The following is a 23,866-nucleotide window of genomic DNA, read 5'->3' as shown; positions in this document are numbered from 1 at the left end:
GACCTTAAACCACCCTAACTACATTCTCTTACACCTGAAATCACCCACATTCCTTTTTCCCACCCCCCAAAACCACCCCAAATTTCCTTTTCTTATCCTCAAAATCAAGGTTATGGAGATTTAAAATGGGTTTGGGGGTTGGAGAAAGGAGAGGAGTGGTTTCGGGGATGGAGGGAGATATCTAAGGTGGTTTCTATGCATACTTAAACAAATTTCACCTATCTTGTTGTCATTAGAGGTATAGAGTGAATTTGAAAAATGTTAGGAGTATATGGTGAATAAACAAAAAACTCAGAGGTATACGGTGAAAAAAACGATGAATCTAAGATGGGGGCTGCAATGACTGACGTGGATGGTTATGATTTAGGTATGGGATTTTGATTATTTAATGTAAATTTCAATAATATTTATGAAAAAAATAAAAATGTGTGAACAACAACCACTTACCACCACTTCTTCCTTTTAGGGAAGACTTTGAGAATTGACCCGTGATGGCCCATTGAAAGTTGGCTAATTGACCTTAAATTTTTTATTCTATTAATGTTTATAGCATTTCTTAGCTAAAATTCACAAGTTTGTATTTTCCAAAATTATGATTTCTTCGACTGTACTAAAAAGTTGAACATCCTCCTCTTTTTGTTAGAAGCTTGTCTTTTTTATTTTTTAACATAAAACAGAGAATTATATTATTAATAGGCTAAAGCCATTAGTTTAATTACAACCAGCATCACTATATTTACAAACTGAAAATTGATGCTGCACAAAATAAGGTCAACATACTGACCATTAATACCATCGAGGGGACCAAGTTTGATCTAGATATTGTCCATTACCAAAAGTATATACTAACAACAACCAAGTTTGATCCAAACACAGCAAAAGACAAGCAGCAGAACTAGTGCTGATTAGCAGCCATAGCCTCAGCCAATTCAGTTTGATATATGTTCTGCACACGTTCAGGAACAAGGAAATGATGAGTCTTGTTGTAACCTACGGCCATGTTTTTCCCAAGAACCCGCAAGTCTATGTGCCAACTCATTCCTCTCCCTAGGAACATGGGTAACAATCAACGGCCACTTCAAATTTCTTCAAGATCCTTGCTACATCATAAATCGCAGTAGCCAATTCATGGTGATAATTTGGGCCAGAAGTTAGAAGCATGGTATGAAGTGACTCTCCATTAGTCTCAATTTCTATTGTTTTGTTTCTACGAGTATAGTCTATAAAATTGTATGGCCCTATTCATTTCACCTTACAAATATATTAGTAAAAATAATTTCAGTTCAGTAAAAATAATTCAGTTTAGTAAAAATAATTTCAATTTAGTAAAAATCAGTAATTTTAAAGAAGAAATATAATAGGGAATCAGTAAAAATAATTTCAGTTAAGTAAAATTAATTTCAATTCAGCAAAAATAATTCAAGTTCAACAAAAATAATTTCAGTTCAATAAGATTAATTTCAATTCAGCAAAAATAATTTAAGTTTAACAAAAATAATTTCATTTCAATAAGATTAATTTCAATTCAGCAAAAATAATTTAAGTTCAACAAAAATAATTTCAGTTCAATAATATTAATTTCAATTCAGCAAAAATAAGGGGAAGTAAACAAGACCTAACTTTCATTTCAACGGATTACAAATATAGATAAATTTTAGTTGAAAATCTAGAAAATAAAAGGAAAGACAATATCTTTAATCTTGCCACTTTTAAAGCCTTTATTAAAAAATGTAAATAAGCGTATCAATTACATAGAATTTTCAATAGTCTTTCAAATTCAAATTATAGGATCCAAAAGTAGTCACACAAATCCCATCCACAACTTTCTTTCACCATATTTGATCCTCTTCCCCGTGAATTTAGCCTCTTACATTTATGATTCCAAACAGCTAATTGTCACATTTAGCAATGCACAACTTTAATTATTACTTACAAAATACTCTCTTCACCAGAATCAAGTTTATCATGGGGTAGAGGATAAAAATAAAAAAAGTCCCTCTAGGGTTTTCTCTTGGGAGGGTTTCCATCTAGCTCTTTGCTAGTTTTTTGCTTCAATCTCGAAGTTTTGATAAAAAATTTTCTTTTAATCTCCTTTTATTCACTTTTGTGATCGAGTTTTCTCAAAACCATGGCAATTTCTGGAAAAGGAAACACTGATATCTTAGACCTCAATACGGACCCGCCTAATGTTGATTGGGTGGACGGAGGAGGGGATGAAGAGGATGCGCAGATCGAATTGGTTGTGGTAGGAAGGATTCACACTGCTCGAAACATTAATTCAAACGCCTTAATTAATACTTTGAAGAAATTATGGAACCCTAAGCATGGATGTGAGGCGAACGTAATTGGAGAAAAACTCTTTTTCTTCCAATTCCATCATTGGAGAGATAAGCAGACTGTCATGGAATCGCAACCTTGGCACTTCGATCATCATGTCATGATTCTGGACGATGCTAAAGGTAACATGAAACCTTCTGAAATCCCTCTGAATTCTGTGCCTTTTTGGGTACGCATTTATGACTTACCCTTTAGGGGTAGAAGTAATGAAGACAATGCTAGGAGGATTGGAGACAAGATCGGAACGTATGTTACTATGGACAAATCAGACGCAATTGGGATTAATAAATCCTTAAGAATTCGCGTTCGCATTGATGTTAACAAACCACTTAAGAAGACGGTGGAATTACGAACAGGGCAAGGATTATGAATGTGCCAAATAAATGCGAGAGGCTGCCTGTCTTTTGCTACATTTGTGGATTACTTGGCCATGGCGAAAAAGATTGTGAGGAGAATGGTATTCGCAGAAATTTTAGTGAAAAACTGAGAGTTAATACCCCTTGGAAGGCAACGAAGAATGAAAGTCTGGATGATGCAGTGGATTTGAGCAATGCAGTGCGAAAGCTATTCATCACAAAACCTACTTCTCCAATTTATGTTAATAGGGAGGAGAGTTTCGAAAGGGATGAGAATACTCCTTTGTCTACACAGTCGCTATAAGCATCAAGCAAAGAAGGGCAGCCCGAAGAAACCCTCGAAGATAGTCACCAAATCCATGTTGATGTGGTAGTGGGAGAAATAAGGAGTGGATCAGTTGGGGGAAAGACAGTTCAGGAGAGTACCTTTGCTATAGAAGGAGATCGTGGTCCTGATAAAGACACCAATACTACTAAGCTGAACAAATTTAGAGAATAAATTGGGGGGAGAGGGGGGAGAAAGCAGTGGAAAAGATTAAGTAGGGTGGGAGAAGGAGGGAAAAAGAAAGAAGGAAAGCTGGTTGAAATGGGGAAACGTAGTAGGGAAGAAGGTGGGGATGTGGAGGATGAACATCATGTTGGAAAGAAGATTATTTACACTACTTTTCTGAATGGTGTGGGGCCATTGGCGGAGGTTGGCGATGACCAACCCCGCCGCACCCAATGAGTGTGCTAGCCTGGAACTGTCGGGGTATGGGCAACCCCCGATCAGTTCGTCGACTCCAAAAATGGAGTCAAAAGTTTAGCCCGGAAATTCTTTTCATATCCGAGACGATGGTCGAGAATACAGCAGTAGAGGGAATAAAAGGTACCTTGGGTTTTCATGGTGCTTTTGGAGTCTCTAGTAGAGGTCGTTCTGGTGGCTTATGTATATATTGGGGGGATAAGGTGGATTTCAGACTAGTTTCGTTTTCGCATCACCACATTTGTGGTGATATTTGGGTGGAGGGGGCTCGAAAATGGAGATTTGCAGGAATTTATGGGTGGGCTAAAGCAGAAGAAAAAATTAATACTTGGCATCTCATTAGACAATTATGTGAGGATGAGGTTCCAATTTTGTTGGGGGGGATTTTAATGAGTTATTATCTTATGATGAGAGGGAGGGTGGAGCACTTAGAGAGTGGAAAGAAATGGATAATTTTAGGGAGGTGGTTTCTGATTGTGACTTGCGTGACCTGGGATATAGAGGAACCTGGTATACTTGGGAGAGAGGTAGAAGTCCGGAGACAAGGGTCCGAGAAAGGCTGGACAGATTTCTAGGGTCGGTATCATGGTGTGTGATATACGTGTTTTATACAATGGTTTTCCCCGGTTTGATTGCATGATTTTACATGGTTTTGAGCTCTACGGAGCTATTTCTTGCTAACAATCTCTTCTTTAGTGTATTCGATTGTTTTAGTAAGCTTTTCAGGAATATGAAGCGTTTCTAGGCAATTGGACGTGTTTTTAGTAGATTCGGAAGAGTTGATAGCCAAGAACTGAAATTTATGTGGAATGCCCGATCGGGCAGGCTTCGCCCGGTCAGACCGGGCGATGAAGAAATCAAGTTATGAGATGCAATTTTGGAAACGTGTTACGCGCGCCCGACCGGTCGAGGTTCGCCCGGTCAGACCGGGCAAAGAAGGAAAACTGTCGTATTTTACGCAGCCTTCCTCCGCCCGATCGGGCGAGGTCCGCCCGGTCAGACCGGGCAAAGCTCAAGAACGCGTATTTTCTTATTTTTCCGAAATATTATCTTTTGGGGGTATAAATACCCTTTTGTAATTAACTTTTAGACAGTTAGTTTTTCATTAGTTTTCTCCTTAAGCCCTAGAAAACTCTCAAGAACCCTAGTTTTATTTTCTTAAGCAATTTCAATCTTTAATCCTAGTTTTATTAATTGTTCCTCAAGAATTCAAGATCATCAATTGAAGTATTTGGTATTTCTTACTTTCCATCTCTTTTATTTATTTTATAGTTCTTTAATTATGTGTTCTCTATTAGATCTTGTTTTTGATTTAATTATGATTTGTGAGTAGTTTCCTTAATCCGGGATCTTGCTAAGCCCGATTATGATTGATGTATAAAGTAGATCTTTAAATTCCCCAATAATAATCCCAATTGACATGCTTAATTGATTGTGTTTATGCCAATACTAGATTAGGGATAATTAGTATTGTTATCATCCCTTTGTTCTTATTGCAACGGAAGTTGGGTATTAACGGGATTAGGTTATTTCAATTAAGGGTTTGAAGATCATCACGGAAGTAGATGATTGAATAATTAGGAATCTAGGCATGGTGTTTAATGTCCCTTATTCGCTTGATTCCACGGAAGTAGGCTTGATAGTTAATTTGGGAAGCCATTGATAACTCGGAAGAGACCTTTGGTATTATTATTAGGGATTGCTTTTCTTCTTGTCAATTGATTTATATATTGGGGGTAGATTTATTAGTTTATCAATCATAATCGTGGTGATGCTTGATCTTGGATGCTTTAGTTTATTGATTAATATTTCCTCTAGTTAATTGTGTTATTTAATAAATTAGTTGATTATTATCATCCATTATTGATTGGTCACGTGCTTAGTGATTAATTGAGTCTGATTAATTGAATGAACCATAGTCTCTTGGGATTCGATCCTTACTTGCCCTACTACACAGTTAGAAGGAATAGTTAGGTTATTTTTGTTAGGTACGCGATAAGCCTATCAAATTTTGGCGCCGTTGCCGGGGACTAACGGTTTTCATCTAATTATTTGTGATTCGTTTTTTTTGCTAAGCTTTTGGTTTGTTGCTTTGGCTATTATTAACTTCTTTTTATCTTATGAGTTGATGATATACATGCCTTGGAGATGGATGATTTATTGTCACGTCTTGCATCTGGCCATTGTTCTTGTTATTATCTTTATCATGAAAACCCTGATTGCCCTTATAGTGAGTATTTTGTTCGAGCTCCGGATGATTTTAGAATCTTTCCATTCGTATATGATTATTCTGAAAAACAGTTTGTTCTAAATGAAATTTATTGGAGGATTCATGATGAATATTATCATAATTTGTATAATACGTCGGAGGAAGAATCATTTGTTGAAAAACCGATGGTTAAAGAGTCATTGGTTATAGAATCAGTGGTTGAGGTATCATTGGTTCCAATAGAAGAAGAATCATTAGTTGTAGAACCATTGGTTGAAAAGTCATTGGTTGTAGAACCAATGGTTGAAAATTCTTTTTCCTTTGGTAATGAACTTATTCGTGAGCGTAAAATAATAGAGTCGTTATTGGGTGATGATACAGAACAAGACTACCTCCATGTTCGTTCTATTAATTCTAAATTTTTAGCGGAGGAAGCAGAAGGTTGTGGTGTATCTTCATCTTTTTCTTTTGATTTTTCTTTTTACCTTGAGTTTTCTTTGTGTGCTCCTAATCTTTTCTATGTAAGGATTACTGTGCTTGCAATTGAGCCCTATATAGTGCTTAATGAAATGTTTGCAGGAGCGTATGATAAGTTACTCAAGGCGTTAAGTTCTTCTGATGGAAGGAGAATGGTCAAGCTTAAGACCTTGATAAACTAGCGCTTTACGGGAGGCAACCCGTATTTCATTATTTTTATTTTAGTCTTTTCTAATTTTTGTGTTTTCGTTTGTTTTATTTTAGAGAGGTAAGGAGAGGATATTTTATTCTTGTGGGAGTTTCTATATGTGTAGGTTTTGATCTAGAAAGGTTTCGATTTTAAAGGAGAAGAAAGCTGGATTGTACTCGGGTTCGCTCGGGCAGAGCTCGCCCGATCGGGCGCGCGTACGGATCAGCAAAACTGCTCAAGTTCAACAGGCCGTAACTTTTACGTTTCTTATCGGATTTTTGCGTGTGACCTATCGTTGGAAAGCTCTTCAAGTCTACTTTCCAACACAATTAGAATCACTGCATTATAATTTATACAAAAAAAGTTATGATCAGAATAGTACGCATAACTCAATTTTTATATTTTTCCCACTAACACTTTGTTTCATTCTTGCCCAAATTTGTTCCAAAGAGATGCATTGAAATCCTCGAGGCTTTGGTGACATTGTTGTGGTGATGATGATAAGTAGTAGTCGCCTTGACTACTAGCTTCCCTTTAAGACAATGAGGACATTGTCTGATTTTGGCTTGGGGGAGATTTTTGGATTAAGGTATCTTTCTTTTCTCTCTCTTTTTGTTTTTTGACGTATTCAGTTTAGTTTTATTTCTTTCATAGTCTAGATTTTATTGCTTTCTAGGTTAGATTTTATTGCTTTGAAAAAGAAAAAAAACATACAAAAAATACGATCCAATGAATAATAAATCATGCTTCCCTGTGCCCCATTCATGAAAATTGTTTTAATTCTTGGTATATGATGACGAGTATTGTGGATAGGTTAGCCATGATTTGATGTTTGATTGCTTGGATGTCTTAACATGAGTCAATTTTGCCCAACTACTTGTGAATATAGTGCTTGACTAGTTGATTTGGTTAGGAATGTGTGTTAGTTCCTGGTATGTCAATGAAGTTGAGTATTGGTTTATAACTTTGAGTAACGTTTGCATGACTCATTAATATGCACATTGAGGAGGACGAAGGCATTTGTTCCTCTAGGTGGCCTTCAGACGATATTAGATACATTTGTTCCCTTCTTGCTACCCATGTTGTTGCTTGTGCCCTTTTATTGTTTATTTTGCCACATTACAAGCCTATTTAAGCCCCATTGGTTACTAGTCCCAAGCTTGGCTTGGGGGAGCTAATAGTGAGTGAGGTGAGGGAGTTGTAGTGTGCATGTAATTTGCACAATTTTGGGTGGATTTGAGAAGTTTTTTATTTGTTCTTATTGTTGTGGATTGAAAAAAAATTGAAAATTTATTGTGCAAAGAAAAAAAAATTCCAATGTGAGATAAAAAAAAGAAAAAGAAAGAGCAAAGGAAAAAAAATTGTTTCAATGTTCAAGTGTTCTAATTGAAGGCTGCTCAAGGAAAAAAAAAGAGAGTTCAAAGTTTGTTTGTTTACTCAAGTTCTATAATTTTATATTTTGTATATATGAGTGAAATTTTAAGTGTTGGAAATTTTTAATATAATTGGGATGTTTGGTGAATTTTTGGTAGAGCTGAGTTGTGTTGGAGATGATTTGGTCATTAATTTGTTTTGACCTTGGTTTTATTTATTAGGATTTTGGCTCCCTTAAGCATAGCTTTACTCTTACATTTTCCCAAATATTTCCCACCTTTTACCCTAGCCTTACATTACAAGCTTTGAAGACCTTCTGACCTTTGTGCATAGAGTTGTGTGAATGTGAAATTAGTTGTTTTCCAATGCAAAGAATGATTTGATATATTTCGAGTCGACTGCTAGGTTGAGTGCTTGTTTTCTTAAAACACACGAGTGCGTGAGCTTGGGAGGGCATTGTTCACATTTAAAGGAGTTGGATGGAGAGCGACCGAGTATATCTTTTACTCGCCACATAAATGAGAGTTGAGTGTGTGAACACTAGTCTTGAATTCTATATGCTCTTGTGGTTTGCTCTATTTGACCATTGTCAGACAGGATGAGTAGTTAGATGGATTTGATTGGTTGACTTTGATGCATAACTGTCGAGTTTACCTTTAATCGTATTTATTGATTTGAGTTACTTTTGGGGTGAAGTATTGATTTATTTATTCATTGCTTTGCTTAGGGACAAGCAAAGGTTTAGCTTGGGGGAATTTGATATACGTGTTTTATACAATGGTTTTCCCCGGTTTGATTGCATGATTTTACATGGTTTTGAGCTCTACGGAGCTATTTCTTGCTAACAATCTCTTCTTTAGTGTATTCGATTGTTTTAGTAAGCTTTTCAGGAATATGAAGCGTTTCTAGGCAATTGGACGTGTTTTTAGTAGATTCGGAAGAGTTGATAGCCAAGAACTGAAATTTATGTGGAATGCCCGATCGGGCAGGCTTCGCCCGGTCAGACCGGGCGATGAAGAAATCAAGTTATGAGATGCAATTTTGGAAACGTGTTACGCGCGCCCGACCGGGCGAGGTTCGCCCGGTCAGACCGGGCAAAGAAGGAAAACTGTCGTATTTTACGCAGCCTTCCTCCGCCCGATCGGGCGAGGTCCGCCCGGTCAGACCGGGCAAAGCTCAAGAACGCGTATTTTCTTATTTTTCCGAAATATTATCTTTTGGGGGTATAAATACCCTTTTGTAATTAACTTTTAGACAGTTAGTTTTTCATTAGTTTTCTCCTTAAGCCCTAGAAAACTCTCAAGAACCCTAGTTTTATTTTCTTAAGCAATTTCAATCTTTAATCCTAGTTTTATTAATTGTTCCTCAAGAATTCAAGATCATCAATTGAAGTATTTGGTATTTCTTACTTTCCATCTCTTTTATTTATTTTATAGTTCTTTAATTATGTGTTCTCTATTAGATCTTGTTTTTGATTTAATTATGATTTGTGAGTAGTTTCCTTAATCCGGGATCTTGCTAAGCCCGATTATGATTGATGTATAAAGTAGATCTTTAAATTCCCCAATAATAATCCCAATTGACATGCTTAATTGATTGTGTTTATGCCAATACTAGATTAGGGATAATTAGTATTGTTATCATCCCTTTGTTCTTATTGCAACGGAAGTTGGGTATTAACGGGATTAGGTTATTTCAATTAAGGGTTTGAAGATCATCACGGAAGTAGATGATTGAATAATTAGGAATCTAGGCATGGTGTTTAATGTCCCTTATTCGCTTGATTCCACGGAAGTAGGCTTGATAGTTAATTTGGGAAGCCATTGATAACTCGGAAGAGACCTTTGGTATTATTATTAGGGATTGCTTTTCTTCTTGTCAATTGATTTATATATTGGGGGTAGATTTATTAGTTTATCAATCATAATCGTGGTGATGCTTGATCTTGGATGCTTTAGTTTATTGATTAATATTTCCTCTAGTTAATTGTGTTATTTAATAAATTAGTTGATTATTATCATCCATTATTGATTGGTCACGTGCTTAGTGATTAATTGAGTCTGATTAATTGAATGAACCATAGTCTCTTGGGATTCGATCCTTACTTGCCCTACTACACAGTTAGAAGGAATAGTTAGGTTATTTTTGTTAGGTACGCGATAAGCCTATCAGTGTGCAATCTATGAAAAAGCGTATGTTGATCACATAGTAAGAATCAAATCAGACCACTCCCCTATATTACTCCATTACAATGACACCTTGATAAAAAAGAAGAAGAAAAGGAAAAAAGACTTCAAATTCGAGTCTTTTTGGATAGCTGATGAAGGGTGTGAGGATATTATCAGGGATGCTTGGGAGGGGAGTGTGTGCGTAGATGTGTTGGGGAAAGTGGCAGTGGTGGGGAAGAAGTTGCAAAGCTGGAGTGATGCGCATTTTAATAACTTGAGAAAGCAAATTGCCGAGACTGAATATGCACTGCAGAATGCTCAAGAGCAGCCAATTGACGAAGAGAGTTGTAGAAAATGTATTGAGCTTGAAGAGAGGCTGGACGAACTGGAGGGGAAACAAGAGGCCTACTGGCACGTCAGGTCGAGAGTGGCGGAAATCAAAGAAGGCGACAGAAACACGAAGTATTTCCATCACAAAGCTTCACAACGTCAACGAAAGAATACGATCAGTGGCCTTTGGGATAAGGATGGGGTATGGAGAAGTGATGATCAGGAAATAACGACAATAATCTGTGATTATTTTGAAGGCATTTTCGCATCATCAGAACCTACAAATAACGAGCTTGAACAAGTTATGAGCAAGGTTCCAGCAAAAATCTCACAAGCCATGAATGACAAACTAATGAGACGCTACACAAAGGAAGACGTCTATACGGCCCTTAAACAGATGCACCCCAGTAAAGCCCCAGGTTCGGATGGTATGCATGCTATTTTCTATCAACGTTTTTGGCATATTGTAGGCAATGATGTAGCAAATTTTGTAATTGGGATTTTGAATGGAAATGGCCTGTCGGAAAATGTGAATAAAACTAATATAGCCCTCATTCCGAAGGTTAGTGAGCCAAAATTTGCTGTAGATTTTCGCCCTATTAGCCTCTGTAACGTGATTTATAAATTGGTCTCAAAATTTCTAGTGATTAGACTGAAAGATGTTTTAACAGAGATAATTTCTGAAAACCAAAGTGCTTTTGTTCCGGGCCGATTGATCACTGATAATGCTCTTATTGCCCTGGAGTGTTTCCATTCTATGAAGAAGAGAAGCAGGGGCCGGAAAGGTCACATTGCAATGAAGCTAAACATGAGCAAGGCCTATGATCGAGTCGAATGGGGCTTTTTACGGCAATAACTTTTGAAGATGGGGTTTGATGGGAGGTGGGTAAACTTAGTGATGACGCTTGTCTCTACGGTAAAATACTCCTTCGTCATAAATGGTGAAGTCTGTGGTGCGGTGACCCCTTCCCGTGGATTACGTCAAGGTGACCCTCTATCTCCTTACCTTTTTATTATTGTGGCTGACGCTTTCTCTCATATGATTCAGAGTAAGGTTGCAAATAAGGAAATTCATGGCGTGAAAGCCAGCAGGAATGGTCCAGAAATCTCTCATCTTCTGTTTGCAGATGACAGTCTCCTCTTTACTAGAGAAAATCGACAGGAATGCTCAAACATTGTTGATATTCTCAACCAGTATGAAGCAGCATCGGGGCAAAAAATTAATTATGAGAAGTCGGAAGTTTCTTTCAATAGAGGGGTTCGAACTGAGCAACAAGAAGAGATTTTGGGGATTCTGAAAATGAAACTGGTTGATCGTCATGAAAAATACCTTGGTATTCCGAATATTTTGGGGAGGTCGAAAAGGAGTATTTTTGAAGCAATTTTAGATTGAGTGTGGAAGAAGTTGCAGGGGTGAAAGGAAAAACTGTTATCTCAAGCTGGGAAAGAAGTTCTATTGAAGTCCGTGATCCAGGCGATTCCTACTTACCTCATGGGAGTCTACAAATTTCCCACGGAGGTAATTAGGAAAATTCACTCGGCTATGGCTAATTTCTGGTGGGGCCAAAGCGTAGGGCGAAGACGTATACATTGGAAGAGCTGGGATTCAATGTACACCCTCAAATGCTTAGGAGGGATGGGGTTTCGGGACATGGAGGTATTCAATGTAGCCCTCCTTGGTATACAGGCGTGGAGGATGATGACAAAAAATACCTCTCTCCTAAGCCGAGTGATGAAGGCAAAATACTACGATAACTCGGACTTCCTAAGCTCCTATCTTGGTCATGGAGGCAGTTTCTCTTGGAAAAGTATATGGGGATCAAAGGCTCTAGTAAAAGAAGGGGTTCTATGGCGAGTAGGGAACGGAAGCAGCATTAATATTTGGACGGAACCATGGGTCTGTGATGATGAGGGCAGATTTGCTACAAGCACGCCTACACCGGAGCTAAACACAGTAAGTGACCTTATCAATTTTGAGAACATGACGTGGGATTTTGATTTAATCAAAGCCCACTTCAATGAAAGGGATGTAAAGAGAATTCTTGAAATCCCTCTTAGCTCAAGAACTCCTCCCGACGAAGTGACATGGGCTTTCTCAAAGGATGGTGTTTATAGCGTCAAAACAACCTATATGCTTGGCAAGGGCTGCGACCTTGACGATTTCCATCGTGCTTGGGTAGATATGTGGAAAGAAAATGTGTTCCCAAAAACACGAAATTTTTTATGGAGGCTATGTACTAATACAATCCCTGTACGTTGGCTCTTGAAGCACCGCCATTTGGTGGAGGAAGATCTGTGTCCTTGGTGTAATAGTGAATCTGAAACTTGGCAACGCGCTTTCTTTAAGTGTAAGCGCATTGAAGACCTATGGTACAGGATGGGTTGTGCTGAAATGCAAGAAAAGGTGGACTCCCTATCACCTTGTGACCTTATTGAAAGCTGGAAGAATGTGGCAGAGGATGTAAAACAGCGTGGCATGCTTCTGTTGTGGGGAAATGGCAGGAAAGAAATGCAAAGATCTTCCAAGGCAGGGACTCCCCCATAGAAGTCCTTATTGCTCGTGTCCTAAGATGGGTAGAGGAGAACTCAGAAGCATCAATGGCCAGGAGAAATGCTGCCGTAGCTACATCGTGCTCCAGGCCAAAAAGATGGCTCCCTCCGCCCTGTGGAACTATCAAAATCAATACAGATGTTTCCCTCTTGAATGATGGATGGGTAGGTCTGGGTGTTGTTGCTAGAGATGATCAAGGGGTTGTCCTATTTGCTGCAACGAGAAGGATTAGAGCATGGTGGTCAATAGAAGTAGCTGAAGCAAAGGCAATTGTATGGGCTATACGATTAGGCCTGAGATATGGCTGCACCAACGCAATCATCGAATCTGATTGCCAAACCATCATCTCAAGACTCTCGAAGGAAGCACACTATAACACTGAGCTAGATTTGGTGTTGGGCGACGCTATGGCACAGAGCACTTCTTTTGACAGGCTTCAACGGAGCCATGTTAGGAGGGACGGCAACACAATGGCACACAACCTTGCAAACTTCTTTCCTTCTGATTTTGAGCAAATTTGGGAAAATCATGTTCCCCCAAATGTAACCCCGTATGTAATTATGGATGCTTTGGTTAATTAATAAATTTTTTGCTCCCCGTCAAAAAAAAAATACTCTCTTCACCATCCTGATTTGATGTTTGCTTCAAAAAAAAAAAACATATTGACAATTATAAATTTAAGCCAAAAGAAAAATATTCTTTACATAATTTGTGACATATGGAGTATTTTTTATTTTTGGGAAAGACATATTATGTATACTACGTTTATTAGAACAAGATCATATATATATTTTTTTTAATTATGTGATGGAAGCTACATATATATCAAATCAATAAATGATACTTTTGTTATTTCCTTGAATAATTTATTATTAGAATTTTTATCAATCAATAATCGATAATTACTATGGATACTTCAATAATACTTGCCAAGAATGACACATGTTGATTACTCTTAATGTGATTTTTTTCCTGTCATTTTTGTTGTTTTCAGCATTCAATTGATATGAGTATAAGGCCCCGTTCACTTCACCTTATTTTTGCTGAACTGAAATTATTTTTACTGAACTGAAATTATTTTTATTGAACTTAAATTATTTTTACTGAACTGAAATTAATTTTACTGAACTGAAATTATTTTTGCTAAACTGAAATTATTTTTACTGATTTTCTATTATATTTCTTCTATAAGTTTACTGATTTTTACTAAACTGAAATTATTTTTACTGAACTAAAATTATTTTTGCTGAACTGAAGTAATTTTTACCGAACTGAATATTTTTTTTTAAGGTGAAATGAACAAGGCCTAACATATGAAAGTTGAAAATTTTAATATAATGTTAATTTAAAAAATAGTCATTGAAAATTATTGTGCATGACACGAAACCTAAGCTAGTAAATACAAAAACCAGTCATATGAAATATGTTGGTTGTCTCAATATGTAGTAGTAATAACACCTTTTTATAATTGTGTTAATGCGTAATTATTGATATGGATGGTGAAAGAAATGAAATAAGACCATGTAAAATGAAATAAGCATCACCATATGGGACAGAAACAAATCCAATAATGTTTTTATGAACACAAATTCTCCAAAAAGGCTAGTGTACTTTAATTTATTGTAAGACGGGTAAAAGTTATTATAAAAGTATTTAAATACTCTTTATACTACAAAAGTTATTATTATTCTAATAATAAATTTTATGTTACAAAAAATTTAGGAAATTTTGCATAAAACCACCTTTTAAATCTTTTTTTTTTTGCATATAACCACCTTTTTAAACAAAATGTTGCAAAAGGCCACCAATTTTAAAATTTTGTTGCAACTTACCACTTTTTTAGCCAAACCCACCAACTGTTCTACATTGAACTGGTGGTAAGTTGCAACAAAATTTTTAAAATTGGTGGTCTTTTGCAAAAAAAATTTTAAAAGGTGGTTATATGCAAAAGAACAAGATTTAAAAGGTGGTTATATGCAAAATTTAATGTATTAAATTAATCATATTAGCCTTTGTAGTATATAATCATGAATCTATAAGAAATTACACATTAAAATAAAATTCAAACCAACAACAAATTAAAAACTACTCTTTAAGTGGTTAAAGTTACCATAAAAATAGTTAAAATTACCTTCAAACGGATCGTTTTACAATAAAATTAACGTACACCCGCCTTATACAAGACTTATTATTTTATGAATGCTTTTATGGTGCAATTTTGAGATTTGGCCGGTCAACATCAAAAATAAACTATTTCGAATATTCACCAAAACACTCTCTAATGAGGACAACATTTTATATATACTCATCCACATTTTCCCCTAAAATAATGAAACTAAACCGGTATATATAGATTTTAGTTCAACTTATTTTTACTTATTTCAAAAATAATAGGTTCAGATCAGATCAGATCAGAAAAAATAAGTTCAGATCAGAACATCGTTTTATGTGCGATTTTTTATCGCTAAATATTCTAATTTCGTAATGAAAAAAAATTGTGAAAATTACATATTAATAAACTACACATTATTACTAATCTAACAAGATCCCACTTGATATATTTTTTCCTTATAGATTATCATACACTTAAGGTCAAAGTTTGGTCAAATCAGACAATCAGATCAGATCAGTAAAAATAAGGTGAACCAAACAAGGCCTAACTCTGAAATTTCCTCGTTGACAAAGAGGGGTAAAATCAAGTAAATTTAGGAAGAAAGGTTTGCATTCTCACCAGAAACGTTCTTTAACAGAATTAACATCCATTAGCCACTGCTACTATCAAAACCATATGCTAAGTTTACTTATAAGTCAAAGATTGATCTGTATATTGGAGCAAAAGGTATATGGTGCACGTTGCTACACAAGAATTAAAAACTCGCCAGGCGGAGATATTGCAGGTTTACTGTAAATACAAAAACTTCAATCACAAAAACTAAGCTAGCAACGACGAGCAGGCCTCAATATTGTACCAAAACAACACATTATACATCATCCAGTAAAACTACAGAAATCCACTTTACTAACAGCATAACAAAGCAAAAATGTATTGACTACAACAATTCAGCATCCAACTCTCGCTGAGTCAAATCATTAAATGCTGGATCAGCATTTTGAGTCAGATCCTAAAATCCCAATCCACGAAGATTTAGTAAATCCCGATCTAACACAATAGAAAAAAAATGAGTTACTATCTTCAGAGCAAAAACTATACAGTGTATGTTTTGCATCTCCCTTGCTACTATCTACTGCATGGTGAACACAGGCTGATAAATCTGGTCACCATACTTTGTTAGAGACATTGAACACAAAAGTGTTCAGTTCTTGCTATAAGAAGTTCAACAAAAACAACATCAACAGCAAGAACGCAAAGCCATTAATAAGAATCTTGACCAGAAGCAACTCTTTCCAGATAGCTTTTACACATTGCAATAACAGGTACAAAAAATTTCAGCCATGTCTAGAGGAAAATCTACTTTCCAACGTCTTTTAACAGCAACTGCTTAACCAGCAAGAGAATCTGTCAGCAAAATGGACCAACATTATGAGCAAATTCAATAAAATGGACATTTAAAAATAAAAGAAAGCACCTACTAGGCCACTAAGGGTCACCAAGATGGCAATATGTCGACAATATTAGCGACTATGAAACCCAGATTTCACATTTTTGGATAAACTGCAGCAAATACAACAGCTTGAATTCAGAAAATTAAGAGCTTCTCCCCTCAACAAAACAAGGAGCAGTGTGCAAAACAAAAAGCTGAAACTGAACATAATGATAAAAAAGAGAAGCATTCTCTAAAGCATACAAAGAAGGGGAATTGAAAATGTGAATGGCAATGCTATACACATTATAATAACTTTTGACTGTCAAGTTACTAGAATGTGCCATAAAAACTGGACCACCGGGAGAAACAGGTTAACAAAATTTTGATGTTGATCAAATAATTGAACATTTCAAACAAAATGGAAAGCTCGAGCAAGTGATAAACAATGAGCCATGATAACATGAGAACTTGAAAGAAGCCAAGTAAACAGCTCAGGCAAACCCATGGTACAGGAATTACAGATCTAGTAAAGGTCCTTCAAGAGAATAACAATTATCTTCTAAAAGAAACTCAGTGATGTCATGGGCTGGTGCAGTGATTTCTTAAATTAGAAACGGTGAATCATGATATTCTCTTTTCAGTTGCCCCAACTTATTAGCATTAATACTCTCTACAATATAATGACTAACTTTGAAAGATAGTACTGGACTACTGGTAATATTTAGTTACCATTTGACTTTTATTAATATAAGGGGTTAATGACTCATAAATTCACATGATTACCACATAGGCTTCAGCACTAAAATATCTACAAGAAATAGTAGTTACAAGACAAACAAATGGTATTAGTTTGTACTTTGCACTATTTGCTCTCATAAGTTCATATATGAGGTCAATTTGCAGGTGAAAAAAAAACTAGCCTCAGGATAGATTACCATTGGTACTAGAGTTAGACTCATCATGTGTTTTTTCAATTACGTGTTGTTCCATAAATTCACAAACTGTTCTCCAATAACGATCTCCACCAGTAAGCCATGTATCCATATGCATGCCAGTAGAGAATTCCACAAAAAAGCAATGTTTATTGTGGGCAGCTGCTTTGGCATACAGCATTTTCATGTGGATTGGAGGAACCATCTCATCTTGCAATCCAGAGATGAAAAGGATAGGCTGTTTAACCTGCAGATGAATTTAGAATATTATGTATTTTCATTAATAAAAATGCAGGCAGGAATCGGAAATCAAATAACTCAGGCATGAAAGAAAAAAAGAATGGGGAGCAAAGATATGCCTCAGCTTTACATCAATAAAGGTCCTCATTCTATGTACAAACACAACAAATATAGAAGAATACATTATTGGAGGGAACTTAAATGGATTAAGACTCAAGTTTTATTGTCAGATAAGGGGTGACAAACTAGGAGAACTAAAGAGTACACAGTACACAAATATTTCAAAGGATCAGGCACATGAAATGTCAAGAATTACTTCATCAATTTATTGAAGCAATTTCAAATAAGGGATGTTATAGATGAGGATAGGTAGATAGATAGAAATGAAAAGGAGCAGCTATGGCAACAAAAAAGAAATAGATAGTTCAACATGTTTGATCCAAACTTCTGTTTGCTCCAAAAAAATTCAAATCTTGGTGTTTTATTCTTACAATAATCCCTATTGACCAGGGACATACATTTCATGTGACTATTTTGAAAATCCATACTCCCGTTGTTCCAAGAAATTCTTCTCGTATGTCTTTTACGCGTCTCCAATGCACACCTTTGACCATTAATACCTTTGGTTCTTACCTAATAAATTTTATGACAATTTGATATTATGAAATTACCAACAAGATCCCACATGATGATGTTTTCTTATATACATCAATTTTTAAACTTTGACTACATGAATATTAAGTGGGAAGAACTTCACAGAACGAAGAGAGCATATCACTAGGCACCACTGTGAGATAAGACCTCCAAAGTTAGGATTCTCCTTAAGTCCTTAATTAATTAAATAATTCCAAAAGGCAAAATGATCTATCAGAGCATCAAAATTTCAAGGTCCTTATACGCTATTTATCATATAAACAACCATAAGATACAAGAAACCCAAACTTGGACAGAGCCGAAGACAAATTCATTGAGCAGATAAGACCAGCATATTTTCTAGAAATGAGTCAGCCAACACACAAGACTTTGGCAAAACTATCTTTTAAGAAGACAGGGGAAAAAATCAACACAAATCCAGCACACATAGCTTACCTGACCAATAACATCAATGGTACTCCAAGGGGAACGGACAACACAGTTCAGAATCTTAGGACCTTTGCCAGTGCTTCCGCCAATAAACCATTTCAAGAAAGGCAGTAAAACTCCAGCCATGTCCAAAATGGATGTGAACGTATTCTCCAAAATCAAGGCAGAAACCTGGAATAAGCAGATTGGAGTTTATAAATAATGGAGCAGTGAGCCTTTTGAGTATAAGGTTGCATGGTGAAGCAGAGTTAAGCTTTGTTTTTTTCACCTTATTTCCACTTGTCTAAACTTATTAGATCTTTGTTCTTTTCACTTATTTCCTCTTATCTAAACTTATTAGATCTTGGTTCTTTTCACTTATTTCCTCTTATCTAAAACTTATTAGACCTTATCTAAACTAATTTAAACTTATTTTTCCTTATCTAGACCTGACTCTTGATCTCATTATAATGTGAATTGAACATGGGTGAAAGAGAGTCAGTTGACCCTTCTTCAGAACATACGGAGTATTAAAGGTTGTTAATTTTATCTGAATAGTACACCTCGTTCGGAACTTTTACTTTCCTGAAAAAAAGATTGCAGATGGATAAAGGTCAAGGAGCAGAGTAGAAACTCAGTTGACTAGAGAAGGATTTGTAAGTGATCAGACACTGAAGTTCTCTTGCCCTGATCAGAAGAAATTACAAACTTGCAAAATAAATGTGGTAAAGTACAGTAACAGCTAACTGCTAACTGAATACTGACTACAGACAACTTCTCAGCTAAAATAAATATATTAGGAGATGAAGACCTTTCAAGAATTACAAAATTCAAAGGTGGGAATGATATTATCAAATGAGTTAATAAAAATAAGAGAGCTTGAGAAAATGAGCTAGTTTGATTGCCATAAAATTACATATTGCCAAACTTCCTGAATAATCATTCAAGTTGATGTTTGATGACCCTAATCAGGAATAATGTAGACGAGAGACTTCTTTGGGAATAGAAAATGTCACGAACATGAAAATAGGCTTACCCCGCCTTCAATACACCTTGGGTTAGCAGTTCCTAAATGTAGTATAAGATGAATTTCTAAAAATGCATCTTCCCTAATGTCAAATAAAAAAGTTAGGGTCAAGAAGCATATATATGGGAGCCAAATTCCCAAGAAGTGCAAATCTAAGAAGGAATTAATTCCTAGTGAAGCAAACAACAACAAAAAAAAAAAAAAAAAGAAAAGAAAAGAAAAAAGGAAAAAGAGAATTATGGGATGCAGAAGTGAAAATATATCTAGCCTCTCAAAACCCCACCAACCAAAGAGCCCTAAAAACAGAAATTTGGAACTCTCACCTTATGGGCTACTGGACAATCTGAAATAGACACCTTATCAAAAGAAGCAAAAGCCGAAGAAGAAGAAACTTAGTTGTAACAATGGGATCATGAACTGGTTGGGAGAAGGTAACAGTATATAAGAAAATTTTATTAAGATGCTTGAAAATTTGAAATGACAATTATTTTGGATAAAAGTGCGTTTAATTTGCACACAAATTTTAGAGAAAAAAATTTACATTATGTGTTGATAAATAATTGATACCTTATCAGGATTGTTTTTTGCAAGAACGGTTCCAACTGCTCCACCCAATGACCTCCCAAACACAACTATCTGGGACGTGTCTATATCAGTCCTTTGCATTAGATGATCCAATGCAGCCTAAAAAACAAGATATTTTCATCAAGAAACGGAATAAATCACTATAAAAAAGATTCAAAGTAGCAATAATTATTAAGTGAAGAAGCAAACCTGAGCATCTTTGGTGATTCCATGTTGAGAAGGAGAGCCATCACTAGCACCATAACTAGAAATCAAAACACAAACATCATTTTTATTATTAGGGCAAATTGTAAACATATATGCCACATACTACGTATTAAAAGGTGTCAGAGAATTCACTGGCAGCCAAAGGAACATACCCTCTGTAAGAAAGCATGAATACATTGCACTGCAACTTCTGAATCATAATCCGAACCATTTCAAGGCGATGAGCAATATCTACACAAAAGAAAGTTAAGGCCTTCAAACAATAACAGCAGCGTCAAAGAAGTACAAATATTAATCAAGGCCAATTTCCAGATTTGTCACATGAAAGTGTCTGAATGCAGCAATAAAAGAAGGATACTTCCAGCATTTTCTTGAAAAAACAGAATAGTTGGACCTGAAATCAGTAGCAGAAGTTAATTGTCAATTGTAATTCATAAATATATATACCAGCAAAAATATATTACTTATTTCAAAGTCACCATAATAACCACCAAGAATATGAGGAAAATAAGCATCAGAACAAAGGAGAGAAAAGAAGTGACTTCTAACTCAAGAATCCAAAAACAGAGGAGACATAAATACATCAGAAAAGCACATTGGTTGAGGCACTAATGATGTCCTTGAAAATACTTGTAAAACACTGAATCTGCTATAGATTGAGCTTACAATCTTGAAAAAAAAATTGAACCCGAGCATACATTTCTTATCTTCATCAAAAGAAACATTGGCATGAAGACAGATTTCAGCCAACATGGGATGGTTAGAACAGCAACTTCTCTAATCTAGTATACATCACCAACCACCAATCCTCCTAATTCCACAATAGGCTAATTTACAATTGAGAAAAGTTAAAAGGTCTGGAAGATAGTGAAAACGTCTGGAAGATAGTGAAAACTAAGAGCTGATGTTCCCATAATAAATCAATTCGCTAATCCTCCACGAATCAAAAAGAGCAAATTATACGTAAAGTGGTACACTTATGGTTTATTTTCACAACTAAGGCAGAAAATTGCGTACAGGGTATACATACCCAATCTTTCACTGGTGAATTTAGTAACACTACTTTCCCCCACATCCCAATACAAATAGTCCACAAAAGTCCCAGGCATTATTTCAAACCAAATAAACACTAAGCCAAACCAAACCAAATAAATTAAGTATAATACTTTTGGTTTGATTCAGCATCAGAGTTCTCAAATTCAACAAGTCTGTCCAATTCTCTAATGTTTTACTCCAGTAGCTGATGTCACAAGCAAACCAGACCAGTATAACTTTCAACATAATGTTTTTTCTATTCATATTCATTGGCCTGTATAAAGTCCTCCAAAGTGCAACAAATTTAGATAATATTAAATAAACTTCCTCCGTATCACTAGAACTGCAACACTTGACGTTGGCACAATATTTAATGCAACGGAAAAGAGAATGCAAAACATTTAAAGTAAAAAGTATATTTTATGGAAGATAGATAGGAGAGGAGGGAGAAAGAGTGTGCCAAGTCTGAATAAAGTAGGTGTGAAAAATAGTAAAAGTTGTCAAAAAAGGAAGTGTTGCAATTATTTTGAAACATCTCAAATAGGCAAGTGTTGCATTTTAGTGATGGAAGAAGTAATAGCTCAAATATGCAAGACCCCTAATCTAGAGCGAAAAATCGTGGATGCTCAGTTTCCATCACAATATGAAAAAATGGAGAGGGCAACCAGTACACCAAGGTCACCAACATACCTAAACAATCCTCATGTGAGAGTGGAGTGGTCATCTAAATCCTGATTTGTGACAGAGAAATCTAGAAGGATGAACTTTGTCACACTAGCCTAACTCCAAAGGGTAATTCCATACCACAAAAAACCCTCCCTCTTTTCATTGTATATTTGTACCCAGTGTAGCAGGAAACTTCCTCCTGTTTATAGTGTTAAGGTAATATTTTGCAGTTATCTAGTTTAGAATTTAGGATGATAAAGAAAGCGCCATTAACTACAACAGACTTATATCCTGCAAACAATGCTCAAGATCTAACAAACAAGTGAAAAGGGATAAATTAATTGAGCCCATTTTAAGTACATCTGCTTCATTACCACACTACATCTCACCCATCCCATTAGTTTTCGAGGGCGGTTTTTATCCAAAACATGATCACCAAATCACGATTATCAAGTACAGGGAAAAAACTACCAAAATTACTGAAACACCTTACTATGAAATCCCTCTACTCCATACAATAGCACAATTTTGCACAGAATAAGATCAACAATGAAACTTTCCTAACAAGTACCAACCTACCAAATTGCAGCAATCAATCTACAAAAACATATACCCAACAATTCGCATCAACTCAAACAAACAATTCCACCAAAAATTCATTTCTATCAAAAAATTCAAAATCCCCAGATTGCATCATAGCAAAAATAAGCAAATACCCAGAAATCATCAGCTCAAAACCAACCAAATTAAACCCACCCTGAAAATCATTCGAATTTCGCATCAAAAAATACCCCATAACCACAATATACAAGAGAGAAACAAAATTAAAATAAAAACCTCGGCAATCGGGAAGAAGCTTGATGAACCAAGCATGAAGTTTAACCCCGTCAGAAGATCTGAGCCAAACATCTTCATAAAGAAGACGCAAACGAGCAGGAGTAATGGGGTAAGACTTGGTAAGACCAGGCAACACAGGAACATAAACAAGTCGCTCCTGAAACGCAACCAACAACGCCATTCCAGCAACAACTATCCCTCCTACTCCGTAGAGTAACGCGTTAATGTACGACACCATTGTTGAAGGTGGATTTTCTCTCTCCTCTGCAAAAATACTGTGAGTTCTTCAATCAACTGTTAAAAATGGAAGAAGAAGAAGATAAAGGGTGTGAAATTTTGTTTGGTTACCTGGTATTTGTTGTTGAGGACTCACGCACTACACTGCCGGAGCTGTAAAGTCGTGCTTTGGCGTTCTGGATTAACCAATTTTAAAAAGCCACGTTTGAGCTTTATGTTCTCTTTTTTTAAAAAGAAAAAATAATTCAATCCGATATAATCCGAATTTTCAAGTAATCGTATTTATTTTGAATGAAAATGCTAAATGAGTAAAGTCGTTGTGGGTTGTGAGATGTGATTTTTATGTGTAAAGGTAATAATATTGTGATTTTAGGTGATGTTCAATGGAGAATAACTTAGTCATATATTTTAATTTTATGATAAATGACCAACTTGTTTTGTGGTAGAATTAGAATGTTCTTTCATTAGAGGTAAGGTATATTTTACTTGAAAGTTATTAGGGATAGTGATATGGTTTTATATGTAAGGGTAGTGACGTGATTTCAGGTGGTGTTCAATGGAGAACAAGTTAGTCATATTGTGTAACTCACTTTATTTTTGTGTTGAATGACTAACTAGTTTCGTGGTTGAATTATTATGGTCTTTGATTAGATGTTAGGTTTATTTTACTTGGAAGTTGTTAAGGATAGTGACATGGTTTTATATGTAAGGGTAGTGACGTGATTTCAGGTGGTATTCAATGGAGAACAAGTTAGT

At 35.8% G+C, this 23,866-nt stretch overlaps 2 protein-coding genes across 5 annotated transcripts; one reads left to right on the top strand and one right to left on the bottom strand.

The window, feature by feature from the left end:
• The first annotated feature begins 12,784 nt into the window (after window positions 1–12,784).
• LOC110683133 lies at window positions 12,785–13,318 on the top strand. The gene has a single exon (XM_021859482.1). It carries the CDS (start codon window positions 12,785–12,787, stop codon window positions 13,316–13,318), a length of 534 nt encoding a protein of 177 aa, XP_021715174.1.
• Window positions 13,319–15,670: 2,352 nt separating this feature from the next.
• Window positions 15,671–23,339, bottom strand: LOC110683015 (protein bem46-like). 4 transcript variants are annotated; one of them, XR_002503538.1, is made up of 10 exons: window positions 23,222–23,339; window positions 22,874–23,148; window positions 20,694–20,729; window positions 20,488–20,566; window positions 20,318–20,372; window positions 20,111–20,227; window positions 18,544–18,708; window positions 17,218–17,461; window positions 16,329–16,410; window positions 15,671–16,254 (listed from the first exon to the last, which is right to left on the bottom strand). XR_002503538.1 is itself a non-coding variant. In XM_021859351.1 (9 exons), exons 2-9 carry the CDS (start codon window positions 23,109–23,111, stop codon window positions 16,238–16,240), a joined length of 951 nt encoding a protein of 316 aa, XP_021715043.1. In that variant the 5' UTR covers window positions 23,112–23,148; window positions 23,222–23,338; the 3' UTR covers window positions 15,671–16,237. The 4 variants fall into 4 exon arrangements, 3 of the variants coding, with proteins under 3 accessions (XP_021715043.1, XP_021715045.1, XP_021715044.1); XM_021859351.1 differs by lacking the exon at window positions 16,329–16,410 and having other exon boundaries at window positions 23,222–23,338; XM_021859353.1 differs by lacking the exon at window positions 16,329–16,410 and having other exon boundaries at window positions 22,874–23,137; window positions 23,222–23,333.
• Between the last annotated feature and the right edge of the window lie 527 nt (window positions 23,340–23,866).

This window comes from Chenopodium quinoa, unplaced genomic scaffold (genome assembly GCF_001683475.1).
Source record: "Chenopodium quinoa cultivar QQ74 unplaced genomic scaffold, ASM168347v1, whole genome shotgun sequence".
Taxonomy (NCBI): domain Eukaryota; kingdom Viridiplantae; phylum Streptophyta; class Magnoliopsida; order Caryophyllales; family Amaranthaceae; genus Chenopodium; species Chenopodium quinoa.
This window is presented reverse-complemented; position numbering and strand designations above follow the sequence as displayed.

What these genes read in the sequence shown, in the direction of transcription:
- LOC110683015 (XM_021859351.1), bottom strand. Translation starts at nt 23,111, where the DNA reads ATGGTGTCGTACATTAACGCGTTACTCTACGGAGTAGGAGGGATAGTT. An exon ending in GCTTCTTCCCGATTGCCGAG is followed by an intron (nt 20,730 to 22,873) that starts GTTTTTATTTTA and finishes TACTGATTTCAG; the next exon opens with GTCCAACTATTCTGTTTTTT. An exon ending in CCATTGATGTTATTGGTCAG is followed by an intron (nt 17,462 to 18,543) that starts GTAAGCTATGTG and finishes ATTCATCTGCAG; the next exon opens with GTTAAACAGCCTATCCTTTT.
- LOC110683133 (XM_021859482.1), top strand. Translation starts at nt 12,785, where the DNA reads ATGGCCAGGAGAAATGCTGCCGTAGCTACATCGTGCTCCAGGCCAAAA.